Genomic DNA, 15,515 nt, shown 5'->3' with positions numbered 1-15,515 from the left:
TATTTATAGACTCAGCTGGATAGCGTGGGGTGTACTCCGTATATCCCATGGAGATATAATGATGGGGCCCCAAGCATATAGCGCTGGTAGATAGTCCACAAAGTAATCGCGTGGCTACGGGGGCTTTTCCTGTTGGAAAGAATTTGCTCTTGCTTGGGCCCGACCATAATCTCGGCTTTGGGGGACGCATTTAGTAGGTCGGCACGAGTTAAGCCAAGGGGCACACTTTCTACTTCTCAGCCTAAATATTCCGTATCCACCTACGAGCGCTTCTCTCCAGTAGAGAGACCCTTCTCAACACCCCTCTCATTCAGCGACGGGTAGGTGACGGGTGTCATATCAAGGGCCCGAGTTTCCGCCAGAGAATCTTCCGCTCTCCGGATCTACTAGCTTCAGATCCGAGACGAGTTGCGAATTCAAGTTTAGTACCGTGGAAGCCGCAATTGTCCTGCCAAGATACGATTTGACAGGCATGAGAGTGCTGAAATACTCGACTCCGAAGATATAAACTTAGTAAGGCAATATATACCCCTGTTGCTGTCCAATCCAGCTTGTTCTCCATCTCTAGTCGACACCATTTATCATCCAGATCTAGTTGAAAAGTCCATCACTATGCCTTCAGCTATACCTTCAGAGCACGCAGTTCACTCAGTTCACTCAGTATGGACGTCAGACGAAGGTTCAATGGCGCAAGTGACGGCCGCAACACGGTGGCCTAAGATCGTCCAAGATATGATCGAGGATGTCGGTGAGACTGCCAGACTATCACATGAGCCTGAAGTGAAGGCCGAGAGCCTGGCAATTCAAATCGCCCTCAAAGATATGAAGAATGAAATTCAACAGAACAAACCTTTACGGTAAGAAGATAAACGCTCTCCCAAGTTTACTGGCAAAGATATTGACTCCGTGACAGTCCTCTGAGAAGCGACGGCAGGCCAGACATCGGCAAATACAACAACGAGATCGAGCGAGCAGGGAAATGGACTTGGCTATCCTCTCCGTGGCTTTTCAGCGAATGCTACCTCTATCGGTAAGCGTTTCTATCGTTGTTTATTCAGTCAAAGCTCATATGATACAGACGAGTGCAAACTGTTCTCTCAACGTCCCATCACTGGAAGAATTACGACGTGTTCAAGCGGCAGAAAGACTCGACGTTTGCAAAATCGCGGGTCGCAGTTGAAGAACTCGCCAGTCGATATATTCAAATCTTCGAAGGACTCGAAAGCTCCTCCAATGATTCAAGCGAAGAACTGCAGAAGCTACTGTTCATCGAGATGACAGAAATCGCGCTATGGGGGAATGCGACAGATTTATCTCTGCTAAGCCACCTCAGCCTAGAGGATCTTCAAAATCTCCAGGGCCGAGAGGCCATCGCTAAAAGCCAACGTAACATCATCGACAACGACACTGACGACGTCTACTCATACTTCAAATCTGGGACCTACGCGAGAGACCGCAGAGTCGATATCGTACTTGACAACGCTGGTTTTGAATTCTTCACCGATGTCTTGTATGCAGCCTATCTCCTAGACGCCGGATTCGCCTCTTCGATTACTTTCCATGCCAAAGACTTCCCGTGGTTCGTCAGCGATGTCGTGCAGAACGACGTCCAAGCCTTATTCGAACATCTTATATCACCTCAACTGTTCCCCAACCGCCAGTTTCTGGATGAATTAGTGCTGAGGCTTGAAAATATGTTCGACTCCGGCGCAGTGACCGTCAAGTCGCATCCGTTCTGGACTACTGCATGTTCATTCCATGAAATGCCGCAAGAAGCGCCCGACCTCTTTCAAGAACTGAAAGACAGTTTCCTTGTAGTATTCAAGGGCGATTTGAACTATCGGAAACTCACCAAAGATGGACTGTGGCCTTACACCACGCCATTCAGAGAAGCCATTGGTCCGTTGGGCAAAAGTGGAATGCCCGTCCTTGCTCTTCGAACCAACAAGTCGGACACCTGCGTCGGTGTCGAGTCACAGCAAGTGGTCGAAAGACTGGACATTGAGGCTCCAGGCGGGGCTTGGGTTCGAAACGGAAAGTATGCTGTGGTTTCCTTCTGCGATGGTCGGCTTTCATAGACAGGAATTCCAGCGCAAGTTCTGTTAGATTCCATAAGGAGGATTATGCCAGAGCTTTGTGTCTTTCATGAGTTCGCCCATTCTTCTCTCAAGGAATTTACAATCCACGTAGTCGGCCAGGCATGTGCTTTTTCCATGTCCTGCAACATTCGTATGACTTCTTGTCGTTCGGCGATGTCTGTCATCAATGGACCCCCTGGGAAACGTCAGAAAGAGATATTGCCAGCGAAGAGTAAGAGGACAATACAGATGAATGCACTATGACAAAGTGTTATTAAAGAAGGAACCGTCGCTTGGGAGCATTTGCAAGCACCACAAATGGCTCTGACGTGATTCATGACTTGTGCCTGGTGAGCCGATGAGCAAAATTCTCAGAACATTCGAAGAATTACTTGCATCTGTATCTTTGAGCTGTCGTTGCACTTTCCTGATTGCAAATCGTGGAAAAGGTTTGTAAATCATCAGGAGCATAGACGCAAGGTGATAGAATCCGTATGCCATTACTGCGGCTCTTAGATACGACTTCATTTCAAAAACTAAGGTGGACACTTACCATGCCAATCGGCTATGAACAATATCACCGGGAAGGGATGGACATCGTTTGGCCCTGGATCACTATACCAGATCGGTTCGAAGCTTGATGGTTTACTTTGCATCCAGTCCGCGAGTGTTTGTGAAAGTTCGTTCCATTTCTCAAATCTGGCACTCGGTTCATGAAATGAATTGCTGAAGCAGAAATTTATGACTGTGGCACATATCCACGTCATATGGTTAGCCCACGCGGTCTCTGATCTGAGTTCGTAGTCTGGACTGCCGCAAGGTGGCTTCGGCAGCAAGACCAAACTGATATCCACGTTCGGCGGTTGCTGGTTCACGCATGCATTGTAGAGACATTGCCGGACATAGACCCAGAATGCCGCCTGCCGGAGGGTTGGTGCTGATAAATCTATCTCTCTTCCTTGTGAAGCTTTTAGCAAAGCCGTGCAGCCCGCTAGATGCCGTTCATGATCACTGCCTGTGACCATTACTATTGATGACGTTAGTGGGGTTACAAACTCAGGAAGGCATCGAGGTCACCATTGAGTTGTTCAAAGACGCGTAGGATGACAATCGCACATAATAGCACGTCGTCATACGCGATATGTTCCGAACTGAGGAGGGGAATGAGCAATTCCACGCACTTTTCGTGAGCAGACTCAGCAGTTTCGGCATCGCCAACATGTCTTGCGGCATATGACACCACTGCGTAGAGCAAAACCGGAGAAGTCTTTGCCAACCTAGTGATCTTCAACGTGAATTGCCTAGAAGCATCTGTGCAATCCAGCCAACGCCCCAGATGCTGAGCAAAATGGTGTACGAGCTCAGCCTCACGATGTGTCAGTGTCAAATGTGTGGTTTCTGAAGGAGATGGCGCGGTTTGCACGCTAGGCGAGACATGCTGAAGCAGTTGAGAGATCGAGAATCCAGAGGCGCCATAGTGCCGTGAAGACGTCCCCAGAGGGGATCCCATCAAGGGAACATCAGTTGGAGACGTGCTATACGGCCCGACCGTCAACGGATTAATACTCGACGCTAAAGGAGACGTAGTTGAGCCTTGTCCGGCACAGTAGGACGTGTAGTCGTGGCCTTGTAAAGATCCATCTTGAACGTTAGCAGAGAGGAAGTCCTCCGGGGTTGTTGTGCTCTGCTGATTCGATGATTCGCGGTTGTCCCTTGTATCCGGATTGGGTAGGAAGCTTCCAGACTCATCGAAATGATAACTCCTAAATTCAAGGCCAGTCGCCTCTTCTTGCAGACAATCTCGATTGCGTTTCTGACACTGCTTGGACACGTCAAACTGTGAGTAGCTGATTTCCTAAAACGAAGGGCTATAGTGAGACCGACCTGCCCACATTTGGGTCTGACCTCGTCACCTTGCCGATATCAGTATCCTGTCTTATGTGTGGTTGTCATGCGACATACATTTCACGTGCCTTTTCCGACACGTTAAACTGGAATTGGAATTGGAAGTAAGCAGAGGTCCACGAGGGTGCTCCTTGGGGAAGCGCCACTTACCATCCCTTTCTGGATCGCTGTTTACCCATACGAACGATTTGATTCTTGTCATGAGACAGCTCGATTCGAAGAACAGCTTTTGTCAAGATCGATACTCGAGACGAGTTTGGAGATTTAGCGAACAGATTTTCCTGGAGAATATGGAGAGGACTGGACGAGGTGGATTTAATGTGGGGAGGGAGAAGGAATCTTGGACTGGGAAAATTCTTGATGGTCACCAGTGCGGAAGAGGGAAGCTGGGCGAGCCACAAACACCACGACCGATGGCGGAGAGTCACGGCTGGCACTGGCTGGGGAACTCGGAGGTCATTCAAGGGGAACGGCAAACACCAAAGACTATCCCCTCTTGGTAACTGCCAGTGGTTGACACTTCAGCTAACGCAAAACATGCTGTCTTGCCGAAATCTCGCTATGATGTTCACGGTGCTCGTCTTCTGACTTGGCCTTTTTCCCCTTTGACCGAAACGTTACATACATGGTACAAGTAATTGGGGATGTGCTCCGATGGCGGCAGGGACAGGAATCAAGCCAATAGGCTAACCCTAGGAAGCAAGATCTAAGCCGGTCACACCCCGACCTCGCGCCCACAAAGCCGGGAACGAGAAGACCGGGGTGTAAGCTAAGCTGGGAAAAGTAATTCGTGTCGAGGTATGTTCCGCGTGGTGATCAGACTCGAGAATGGGGATCTCTTGTAGAACTAGCTTACTACCTCGGCTCCATAGCCAATCCCAGAGAGTAGAATGAGCCATTGGCATGCGGCGAGATGCAAAGGGCACTCCTATTCTTGAGACGCGATACTAATATAATGTTGTCCCTACTTGGACCTCGAACACATGTCAAGTCTTCAAACACTTCTGCGCCGACCCTATTTTACAACACTGTTTACATTGTTCAGCCCTCGATAAGGCAATATGGTGACCACCGTTGATCTCAACGGCTCTAATGGTGCCGCAATGAACGGTCATGCAACGAATGGTCATGCCACAAACGGGCTTCACGGACATACGAACGGCACACATAGGCGGAATCCGGACGGTTCTCTGGACATTAAGGTACTCGGAATGAACAGTGGCACTGCGATGGACGGCATCGACTGCGCCTTGGTGCACTATCGACAAGCCTCGCCCACCACACCTCTACATATGGAAATACTTCAGGTATGCATTCTCCTTCGTCTACCATGCTTTCGGAAACTCACAGTTTGAATAGTATGATGAGTTACCTGTACCGCAATGGATCAAGAAACCCGTCCTCACCATGCTCCGGGAAACCAAGACAACACCATCTCGAATGTCTCAGCTTAACGTTCAACTTGGTATTATGTTCGGGGAGGCTGTCCAGACATTTTGCACAAAACACAATATCCCAATCGAAAGTATAGACTTGATTGGCTCACATGGGCAAACAATATGGTTGCTATCCATGCCGAAAGACGGAGAGACTCGATCTGCATTCTGCCTGGGCGAAGGCACAGTGATTAGCGGCATAACAGGCATCACAACAGTCACAGACTTCCGTATGGCTGAACAAGCCGTTGGTCGTCAGGGAGCTCCTCTTGTTGCCCTCATCGATGGTCTCCTCTTGCATCATCCCACCAAGTGGCGTATCTGCCAGAACATCGGTGGCATTGCGAACCTGTGCGTGATTCCGCCAGATAACAAAGGCGGGGTTGATGCAATGGTGGACTGGGACTGCGGCCCGGGCAATATGTGGATCGATGCTGCCATGCGTTATTTCACCAACGGAGCTCAAGAGTACGACAGAGACGGCGAATGGGGTGCCCAAGGGACAGTTAACCAGGATATTGTTGATCGTTTCCTGGAGAGTGATCCATACTGCAACCACACACCGCCGAAAACCACTGGCCGCGAGACGTTTGGCGACAACGAAGGGCAGGCCATAGTCGATGAGTGTCTTTCGTTGGGCATGAGCAAGTACGACACGGTCGCAACAATCACCCGCATCACGGCCGCGAATATTGTGAAACAATATCGGCAATTCTTCCCCCGGTTCCACATCAATGTCGACGATATCGCCGAGATTTTCATGTGCGGTGGAGGTGCTAGGAATCCAAATATCATCAAGCATCTCCGCGAATCGTTGCCCAACACCAGAATCTGCAAGCTTGACGAAACCGGTGTCCCATCCGATGCCAAAGAGGCCGTCAGCTTTGCACAACAAGCTTTGGAGGCCATTCTTGGCCGTGCGGCCCTTGTGCCCATCAACAGTGACTCGTTGACTCCGAACACTATCTCTGGAAAGATTGCCCCTGGATTGAGGTGGCGGGAGATAATGGGCATGGCACTAGAGTTCGGGAAGGGAGAACCCAGCCTACCCACTGTCAAAGAGATGATTGTGGATCGGCCTTACAACGATTGGAAGCCTTGAGGTGCATTTTTGGGATTGTCTTTGTGCATTTCCAGCGTACTCATTGGGTGATAGGATGGCGCCTTGGTATCGCAATGCCGTAGCTTCAATACAGATACTATAGCAACCAGCAGCTTTTAAACCAGCAGTATAATCGTAGAGTGTCTTTAGCAATACTGACCCGTCTTGTGTTCTTGGTGTCCAATGATGTCAATCCTATCATGACCAGCATTACGGCGAAGACTCGGGGACCCTCGTCATCTACTAGTGCTTGGCTTTGAGTACGTGCTGGGTTACATTGGTCATGGCCACAAAATTTGCTGATCCATTTGAAAAATTTGCTACTACATCTGGCCTCGTCCTCATGTTGTGAGATTTGGAGGATCTATTGGAATAGCAACGTTCAATGCAAACTTGCAAGCCGTCTGATCAGGAATCTTGTCCCCAAGGGTGGCGGTCCCATTGGATTTGCCAATGCATAGCGTTGTGCATCGCTCATTGGCAGGTTGGGCGAAGGCAATACAGTATGACTTTGGTGGAGAGCTCGCCGGCGTCACACCCACCTAGACACCCACCCAGCACCTAATATCATTGGAGTTGCTGGTGTCGCCATAAACAAGCCTATGTTATTGGTTTCCAAGGCCTTTTTATTGGTGGGGGAGCAATCTCGATCATGTCAACGAGTCCAGTCATGCGAAACTACAGTATACAGCGGCCGCATCCTTGCAGAATCCAACCTCCGAGTTCAATGCAAAGATGGATGCACCCATTGAAGCCTTGCCAGAGCATAGTGACGTCGAGTCCAACCTGACTGTCGAGCAACGCGTTGGGAATATGGAACTTGAAGTATTGGTCAAAGGGCTTTTCTTTTGAGGTACAGAATACAAGGTGTAGGTGCGGGCGATTGTCCCTTGCTAGATGGGATATCGAACTTGGCTCTACTCCTTGTTATGATAGGTCTGCGTATCCCTAGGCATCGTTAACATAATAAGTGACGACTCGAGGCCTAGAAAGTAAGGCGAAAAAATGCACGGAAGGATTGTTCGGTGCCAAGCTTGAAAAACCAGGCCTTACTACGGAGTAGCATGGCCCCGTTGCCTTCATATACCCGCCACGTTTCCAAGTCAACTTTGCTCCACATACTCGCCTGTTCTCCTACGACATCCGAAGTTTACCTGACTTATTTTATTGATTCTACCAGCTCAATGTGCTCTGCTCCACCAAGAGCCATAAGGACCGAGGGACCTCGAGCACGGATGAAGCTGGATTTTGCTCGACTTCTCGCGCACGGATCAGTGACTGTCTAATGGCGCATCATGGGCATCTCATGGCATCGGTGCTGGTGGCACCTCCAGACGTTCACCCGTGCTTTAATGCAAGTCTGTCATCGGTCGGGATCATCCGTTCAGCCACCATCTGGAGCTCGGTTTCCAGGTTCAAACTAGCACGATCTTGCTGACACTCGCTAGCTTTGTGGCGTCGACATGCATCTCCGCCAATGATTTAGATATCGTATCTGCACAGACGCTGAAGCCGAATACTTCTAGAATCTTGGGATGATCGACCAGGCTCTGATGCATCCACAGCCCAATAGAACAACGGCAACTTGATGCAAGTTCTGCAGCTGGCCGCTACGGCGAGCTGGTCCGAGACCATGGTAAATACCCCATGGCTTTCTCTTCCCGCACGCTACGAACGCCTCGTCGTATTCAATATCGGCCTCAGCGACATCTGAGAACTTCAGTGATCACTGCGTTGCCTTTATTCAGACGTCACTTGAACGACTTCCGTTCACGTACGTGTTGCAGCCGTTCAGCATTGGTCGAACAGCGGTGTAGGCCGTAACAGCGATGTTTGGACTACAACCCAGGGGGACGATGAAGAGGCCGTAAAGGCGAACTATTATTCAAGGACTGGCCATGCCGATACCATGGGACAGATACATTCCCGGGGGTTTTCAGAGACGGCAGCCACCATTACTACCAATTGCGGAAGCTCGAGAAAGTCCCAGTCTACACGAGACTCCCCACTCACAGCAGAATGCGTCTGAGTGTGTATACGACGAAAAGTCCACGCACGCTTCATATTCCCGAAGCACAACTTCGCAGCAACCGGCCGGCACTGCGCCCCAGCATGAAACAATTGGTGCCAGTCGTAGGGAATCATTTCATCCAGATCCCCTCGAATTCTTGAATCCGGGCAGCAGCACCATCTCTCATACGAACGAGAAGGACGGGTCCCATGTATTTCAGACTGAAAGCCACTCATCAGACGACGAAGTTGATGAACAGGAAAACCAGCAACCATGTCAGTCGGATGCTTCGACTATCAGTGACTCCGATACCTCCACTGCAGTGCTTCCAGAATTTCCCTTGCCTGCTCACCCTCGGAATCAGGCCGGTTTCTCCAACCCTTTCAACGACAATGACAAAAATAACCAGTCCTTACATTGCTACAATGCCACAGACAAAAGCAGTGCCACTGGCACGCCTTGTCAGAACTCTGCCGATCTGAGCAGGTCACGAAATTTCTCACTGCCTTCATTCGTCGTTAATCCCAAAGGCCTGACATGGATGCCTGACCCGAGTACCTGGCCCGCTTACGAAAAGGTTCCCGGGCGACGAAGATCCACCAGAGCGCTTTTTACTATCTCTATGGATAGTAACTATCCTCAAATCGTTGAGCCGAAGGATCCTGCCAGAAAATTGTCGCCAAAGAACCTTTTTACATAACGGTGTCTATTCTTTGGGACCATCATCTCACTAAACATTGCATGCTTAGTGGCAGCACTGGTTGGCAATGAGGGTCTATGGGTCTTTGTCTTTATTCTTCTGGTGAAGAGCAAGGATGTTCTTTCAGCAGTGATCTCTCCGTGCGGTGTACTCATGAACTCGATTTACCACCTATTCAAGTCTCCCGAAGAGGTGCCTGCGAAGTGGATCTTGTCTTTGATACCGGCTTACTCTGAAAGCGAAGAGCAGATTGTGAAATGTATTTACTCACTCCGAGACAATGGCGTAGAGCCTCACAAACAAGTCATGTGCGTCGTGCTGGATGGAAAGCCACGAGACATCAAATCACACTTCACTGATCATCGCGAGTTTCAAAAGGCCCTACGTCTCCTTCAAACATCGACTAGGGGAGCTTGTCATCCACGCCGGCTTCATGGAGGATGTGCCTGTGATTGTGATTGAAAAGAAGAAGAACGGAGGGAAGAAGGACTCCCTCATTCTAGCGCATGATCTGTTCAACTATCCTCGGAAAAATATGCCACTATACACAAAACTGTTACGAGAAGAGATGTGGGAGCATGTTATACCCATCTTGACAGAGGGTGAAGATTTCAGTGGCTTTGATACGGTGTTTTGCAGAGATGCAGACTCGGTTATTCACAACGGTGCCTTGGCATCCCTCACAAACGCTCTCGCTCGAGACAAGAATTCTATTGCTGCCTGCGGTTTGGTTCTGGTTGAATCAGAGCCAGGCAGCGAATGGTCGGTATGGAACTTGTATCAGCAGTTTCAGGTTGGTACATCCTACATTTGGATTTTGCGATTACATGACTGACCTGACGCAGTATACCTTTGGCCAATATGTGCGTCGGAGAGCAGAGCACTTCTGGGGCAAAGTCACATGTCTTCCAGGCTGTATTACCATGATCAAGGTCAGACCTGAATGTGCAGGTGCCATAGAGAAGTACGCGGAAGCCATCACGGTCATGCCCGTTGCCCACCATCAGGTCCAATACCTTGGAACAGATCGGCGCCTGACATACTCGCCACACTCTCAGAGCAAGAAGCTCACCACTATGTTTGTGCCCGAGGCTGTCAGCGAGACTGTTGCGCCGCAGAGCCTGAAGCACTATCTCAGCCAAAGGCGACGATGGGGGTCTAATGCCTACTTCAACAACTACTTCTACGTGATGGGTGAAAACATAATCATCATCACACGAATTGCGGCATTTATCGAGATCCTACGTCTCAGCATGGTTTACTATCGGTTTGCCAACACGATTCTGTTTGTGAAGTACATTGTCGAGCAGTGCCTCAACGGAACCTTCGACACTATGAAACTTGTCCCTTTGTTGATCGTCAGTCAGTTGCCATTGTTGTGGTACTGCATTTCCATAGTCCTGGAGATACCGCTGAGGGTGCGCGCGCATAAGCTCATTCTCGGATTCTTCATCAACAAATGCGTGTCGCCTTTCATGTCCATGACGATCTTTTACAACGTTGCTCGGAACGTTGGGTCACAAGGTATGTCAATGTCTCCTTCTCACGCACTATTCCTATCGAGACCAGTTTTCTAACTTCTGAATCAGTATGGGGCATGTCCGGCGTAACGGCCACATCGTCGATTGCTCCAGCGGCTCCCATACCAACAGTCGAAGTTCCGGCTGTGGCCGTTCCTGCTGGGAGGAATTCGACATCCATTTCTGATGCTGCTGAGACCCTCGTACCTGCAGCTGCACTACCAGGCCCCGAAGCAGCTGCGATCGCTGCAGCTCCGCTTGACCGTGTTCCAACCATTGAGGTCCCTGCAATTGCGTTACCGGTTGTTGCAGTCCAAGTAGCTTCTGCTCCAAAGCTAAAAAGAGTCAGCTTTGCAGATAAAGGACCGCAGTAGCCACTGGGAATACGTCCTTGCCCGCTCCTCTCAAGGATCGGGGTCTATGTCGAGAAGCCGGGAGTCAAGACTGTATCTTCTGAATAGCTGTCTGTCTAATCAAGGATTCCTTAGTTCTGCGCCATCCGAAATTCACCAAGACACGTCGTCAGTATTCAACCAGTAACAAATCGTCCTTTCATCATCTTTTTGCGCCAGAACTAATTTAGCAGATGCGGTGGGCTCTACGCACGAGCGGTCCCCATGTGTGGGTGCTCATGGCACGCCATGGCTCATCTCCTTGGCAACTCGATAGTTTTGTAGGGTTTTTACATCATCGCCGTCGCATTGACCACGACTTCGAATTGAACAGATGGATCAGAAGTTATGAAAGTATTAGATAAAATAAAGAGCCCGGTAGGTGGTCGAGCGGTGCGTCCAAAGACGTCGCGACAAGACCACAAATGACTTCCTTTCTCTGGCGTATCCCGCTATGCTCGCTCATCCTACATATTACACTTGGAATTGGGTGGTCACTCTCAGGATTCGTACATAGCGCTTCAGGGTATGATGTCCAAGGTGATGAAGGACGACCGCAGGTCAATGCGGACACTCAAGATGCGGTTACACGGCACAATTCAAATGTACGCAGAGCCACCGCAACAAGTACAGCTTCGGCCTTGGCTTCAACCTCAACGTACACTTTTAATGCTACGGCGCCCAATCTGACCATCGCATACTACGGCCAAAGTAACATGACGAAAAAGGTCTCGCTGAGCCAACTATGCGCAGGTCCTTCGGTGGATATCATCACCCTGGCCTTCATCAACAGCTTCTACGGACCGACGGATCCCTCCAAGATGAATATCACTTTGGACTTCAATGGGTATCTGTGTCAGGCTCCGAATCACACACAAACTGCTGCGGGTATGACAGGACTGCTAGACTGTACAATCGATGGGTTCGCCGCTCAAGTCGCCGCGTGTCAAGCGCAAGGGAAGAAAGTCTTGATAAGCGCAGGAGGAGCAAGCGCCAATTTGAGCATCCCCAGTCAAAAGGCCGCGGAAGAGGTGGCGAAGACGCTTTGGGACATGTTCCTCGGCGGGTCAGGACTGAAAGGCGTGCGGCCTTTCGGCGATGTGGTGCTCGATGGCTTTGACATTGGTAAGATCTTCAAGCGATGGCCCAAAACATGACTGTACTAACCTCCTATATCAACAGACAACGAGGACGAGAAGAATGCAGGCCAGTTGTTTCCTCTCATCTCGACGCTACGCAACCTTACGAAGAAAGACAAGTCGAGGAAGTATTACTTCTCGGCCGCACCTATCTGTGCACTACCTGATCCCGAGATCCCTTTGTCTTCGCTATTGAATCAGATAGATTTTTGGAACGTACAGTTCTACAACGCCAATGCCTGCCAGCTGGGGAGCGGAGATAAATTTCTCAACTCAATGAAGACATGGTCGCAGAAGCTCTTGGGTAAACGAAAGTTGGCATGTAAAACATGCAAGGTCCCACAGGGGGCTTTCAACGTTAACGGCAATAACATTACATATCCTGGGTTGTTGATTGGGACAAGAGCGTTTAATCCGGGAGCAAGTCCCAAAGGCTATGTGAACATAACGGAGTACAGGGCAATACTAAAGAATGTAGCAAGACTGGATTTGCCGAACCTGGCCGGCGCTATGTTCTGGGACGGTGCATTTTTGTACAAGGAAAGGGGATTAGTTGAAGGGAAGAACAGGACTTACGCCCAGATTGCGAAGTCTGTTTTGAAGAATACTTGATCGAATCCGGGTTCCTGGAGCCATAGCCCCGAATAATGTTGCTTTGGGACAACATTCATCGATCGTTCGCGGTCGCTAGGGCTCACTCGAGGCCAGTATTTTGGGACGCAAATCTTTCCTTGCTTAAAATCAGGCCCCAATTGTGCTTCTCTGCACGGGCAGTATGTTGAAGTCGCCAATACGCCACGGTAGCGAACACCAAAGTCATGCTCTAAGTTACATCAGATCGTCCCAGCTATAATCATCCAGGCTTCCGGTGATGACAGCATGCCATCCGGGCACCCATGGAAAGTCCGTCATGGAAATATTTGAGAACGGGTTGCCTTGCTGCCAATCTGGAAGGCTCTCCAGCTGTTGTTGTAGAGGGTTGAGGCAAGGAGGATTTGTCGAGCCAGAGAGGCAATCAGCGGGTTGTGAAAATTTAAAAGCAATGACATCCTCTGGCCGGTCGGCGCTCCTCGGCCGAGTTGGAGGTGGTTTTGATAGTATCCTCAAAGACATCGCTTTATCACGAAGCTGGAGGAGGGAGGCCCAGATGCCGTCACTGCTGCTACCCACAGTCACCTCCCCAGAAGGCTCATTCAACTGACCTATGCTGCTGAAAATATCGTCGACCAGGGCCCATGCTCGGTCTGAATGTGGAGAAGCAGGAGTGGTGCAAAGACAGCGTAAGACATATGCTAGGGCGTACCATTGAGTGTACGTCTTGAAGAGCCATGAGAACTGTCTAGAGACCTCTCCGCTCAGGAGTGTCCAACTGCCCGCCAATGCATCACAAGCAGATCCGAAAGATGCTGGAGCAAGTGCATGGACAACAGGATCTGACCTCGGTTTTTGTTTCTGGTGATGAATTTCTTCTCGAAGCTGAAGCATAAACTCTATTTTTTTGCATGCATTCAAGTAGTGTTGATATGCGACCGAAGAAAGCCGATGCGACGGGCTGGAACTGGAAAAGTATGTTTTGTGCAACCACTTACTGTGATCCTCAATCATTTTCCGCTTGGCAGCGACATCTTCCAGCACATCTGCGGCAGCGTTCTCTCGAGTTCCGAGGATGGGATGCAGAAGTCTGGCGGCCTCAATCTGCACCAGGAAGAAAGACATTTCTGTCCAGCTTTGGGATTCGACAGGCAACTCCTTCATATCTGCACACAATTGGCTGTCGTCCACGTTAAGTGGAAGCCTTTGATGATCCCGGTTGAGAATGTCGACTGTCAACTCGAACCCATGGTCTTCCGGCGCTCGTGAATCGAGCAAGCATAGGTGCCACCACAACCGAAGCCGAAGCTCGGTCTCGAACGGACTCAATTTCAGGGATAATCCATCCCTGTGTAGTCCGATTGATTGCGCCAGCCTGATCGCAATTCCGTTGAGTACCCATATGCCACGGCCGGTCTCGTGTACTCGTAGACATGTCTGTTTACGGTCAGAACGATCACTGTACCATTTCAAACGCCAGGCTTACGACGAAGATGGCGAGCGCTTGCAAAGAAATCAACTCCGGTTTGTGCAAGATGTCAGCTCCAAGCAGAATCTGGTTCAAGGCGGCCTTGTAACGTTGGAGTAGCAGGACAAGATCTTCCTGCGCCAGCTCTGCTGGATGCGAGCCACCAAGGCTTGTAACTGCTGCAAAGTAAATTGCGAAGGTGAGCGCCAGCATTGATACGCCAGCCGATCTTGGGTCAACGATGGTCGAGACCACGGCTGACTGAATCGTAGGGAGATGCAAGATCTTGAGTACAGGGTCCACGTTCTTTACATAAATTGACCATAACTGTAAGGCCAACCGTGATTCGGGATAGAGTGTGTAAATGTCCGCAAGGCTTGGTGATGAGGAGCCGGTCAGGCCAGGGTGCACCTTCATTGATGTTGGAGGCTTAGGCGGCGAGCTCGCAGTGGGCCGAACTGTCAGAGGCTCTGGCAACTTCAGGCTCTCCTAAGTGTATTATCAGCTACCGACCGGTGCGACAAATAGCTGAGTCCCTACGTCTTGCAGTAAGTCCACAATATTTGAGTTGTTCACATATTGAACTCTTTGTCCATCATTCAACAAAAGTTCCCAATGCCTGGATGACTGCTCTCGAGGCATCGACAGTACGTCTTGGTCCTTGTCGTGTATTTCACTGGGTGAATCAGTCTGTGTTTGGTGGCCATCGCGCAGGTGTCCCAGCATAGCCTCGACACGTTCCAGGCGGTCCAGAATCGCTTGCAGGATTGGCTCTTTAGAAGACCCATTCCTGTCGCTTCGAGGATACTCGCATTTCCAGCCAGCTTTCAAGCAGTTACTGCACGGTGATGACCTATCGCAGCGGACCTTGCGCCGATTGCAACATATGCAGGACCTCGAATCGCGGCCAGAGGGTAGGAGCGGTGATTGCCGAATCAGCCCGTGGCTCAATGTGTCACCCTTCTGGACTTTTCCCATGGTCGCCGCGACGGCTGAGCTAAGGTGGCCGAGAAGAGTACACGTTCGCGTTGAAATCAATGCGAAATAAAGCGAATCGAGCTTGCTTCTCATGAGCTTCTCCCAGTGAAATACACGAAAATCGGTGTCAAAAGTGGGGGAGTTGCTCTTCGTTGCTTGCCATTGGCCACCGTAGCTAAACACACGGCATACACC

At 50.1% G+C, this 15,515-nt stretch overlaps 7 protein-coding genes across 7 annotated transcripts; 5 read left to right on the top strand and 2 right to left on the bottom strand.

Moving 5' to 3' along the window:
• Window positions 1-408: 408 nt before the first annotated feature.
• Window positions 409-2,142, top strand: PV05_07691 (uncharacterized protein). The gene is made up of 3 exons (XM_013460538.1): window positions 409-857; window positions 914-1,030; window positions 1,079-2,142. The coding sequence occupies exons 1-3, from the start codon at window positions 613-615 to the stop codon at window positions 2,076-2,078; spliced, it is 1,362 nt and encodes a 453-aa protein (XP_013315992.1). The 5' UTR covers window positions 409-612; the 3' UTR covers window positions 2,079-2,142.
• Window positions 1,443-4,284, bottom strand: PV05_07690 (uncharacterized protein). Its single transcript, XM_013460537.1, has 8 exons — window positions 4,134-4,284; window positions 4,041-4,069; window positions 3,963-3,991; window positions 3,156-3,897; window positions 2,632-3,105; window positions 2,475-2,581; window positions 2,326-2,425; window positions 1,443-2,274 (listed from the first exon to the last, which is right to left on the bottom strand). Exons 1-8 carry the CDS (start codon window positions 4,160-4,162, stop codon window positions 2,144-2,146), a joined length of 1,641 nt encoding a protein of 546 aa, XP_013315991.1. The 5' UTR covers window positions 4,163-4,284; the 3' UTR covers window positions 1,443-2,143.
• A 746-nt stretch (window positions 4,285-5,030) lies between these two features.
• On the top strand, window positions 5,031-6,521 carry PV05_07689 (uncharacterized protein; the record flags this gene model as incomplete). The annotated part of the gene is made up of 2 exons (XM_013460536.1): window positions 5,031-5,290; window positions 5,343-6,521. The coding sequence occupies exons 1-2, from the start codon at window positions 5,045-5,047 to the stop codon at window positions 6,519-6,521; spliced, it is 1,425 nt and encodes a 474-aa protein (XP_013315990.1). The 5' UTR covers window positions 5,031-5,044.
• A 1,413-nt stretch (window positions 6,522-7,934) lies between these two features.
• On the top strand, window positions 7,935-9,232 carry PV05_07688 (uncharacterized protein; the record flags this gene model as incomplete). Its single annotated transcript, XM_013460535.1, has 1 exon — window positions 7,935-9,232. Exon 1 carries the CDS (start codon window positions 8,420-8,422, stop codon window positions 9,230-9,232), a length of 813 nt encoding a protein of 270 aa, XP_013315989.1. The 5' UTR covers window positions 7,935-8,419.
• A 133-nt stretch (window positions 9,233-9,365) lies between these two features.
• PV05_07687 (uncharacterized protein) lies at window positions 9,366-11,126 on the top strand (the record flags this gene model as incomplete). The annotated part of the gene is made up of 3 exons (XM_013460534.1): window positions 9,366-10,025; window positions 10,078-10,756; window positions 10,822-11,126. The coding sequence occupies exons 1-3, from the start codon at window positions 9,555-9,557 to the stop codon at window positions 11,124-11,126; spliced, it is 1,455 nt and encodes a 484-aa protein (XP_013315988.1). The 5' UTR covers window positions 9,366-9,554.
• A 734-nt stretch (window positions 11,127-11,860) lies between these two features.
• Window positions 11,861-12,895, top strand: PV05_07686 (uncharacterized protein; the record flags this gene model as incomplete). Its single annotated transcript, XM_013460533.1, has 2 exons — window positions 11,861-12,269; window positions 12,327-12,895. 2 exons carry the CDS (start codon window positions 11,861-11,863, stop codon window positions 12,893-12,895), a joined length of 978 nt encoding a protein of 325 aa, XP_013315987.1.
• Window positions 12,896-13,065: 170 nt separating this feature from the next.
• On the bottom strand, window positions 13,066-15,367 carry PV05_07685 (uncharacterized protein). Its single transcript, XM_013460532.1, has 3 exons — window positions 14,883-15,367; window positions 14,361-14,831; window positions 13,066-14,311 (listed from the first exon to the last, which is right to left on the bottom strand). The coding sequence occupies exons 1-3, from the start codon at window positions 15,318-15,320 to the stop codon at window positions 13,112-13,114; spliced, it is 2,109 nt and encodes a 702-aa protein (XP_013315986.1). The 5' UTR covers window positions 15,321-15,367; the 3' UTR covers window positions 13,066-13,111.
• Window positions 15,368-15,515: the final 148 nt, after the last annotated feature.

The sequence above is a fragment of the Exophiala xenobiotica genome (assembly GCF_000835505.1).
Source record: "Exophiala xenobiotica strain CBS 118157 unplaced genomic scaffold supercont1.4, whole genome shotgun sequence".
Taxonomy (NCBI): Eukaryota; Fungi; Ascomycota; class Eurotiomycetes; order Chaetothyriales; family Herpotrichiellaceae; genus Exophiala; species Exophiala xenobiotica.
This window is presented reverse-complemented; position numbering and strand designations above follow the sequence as displayed.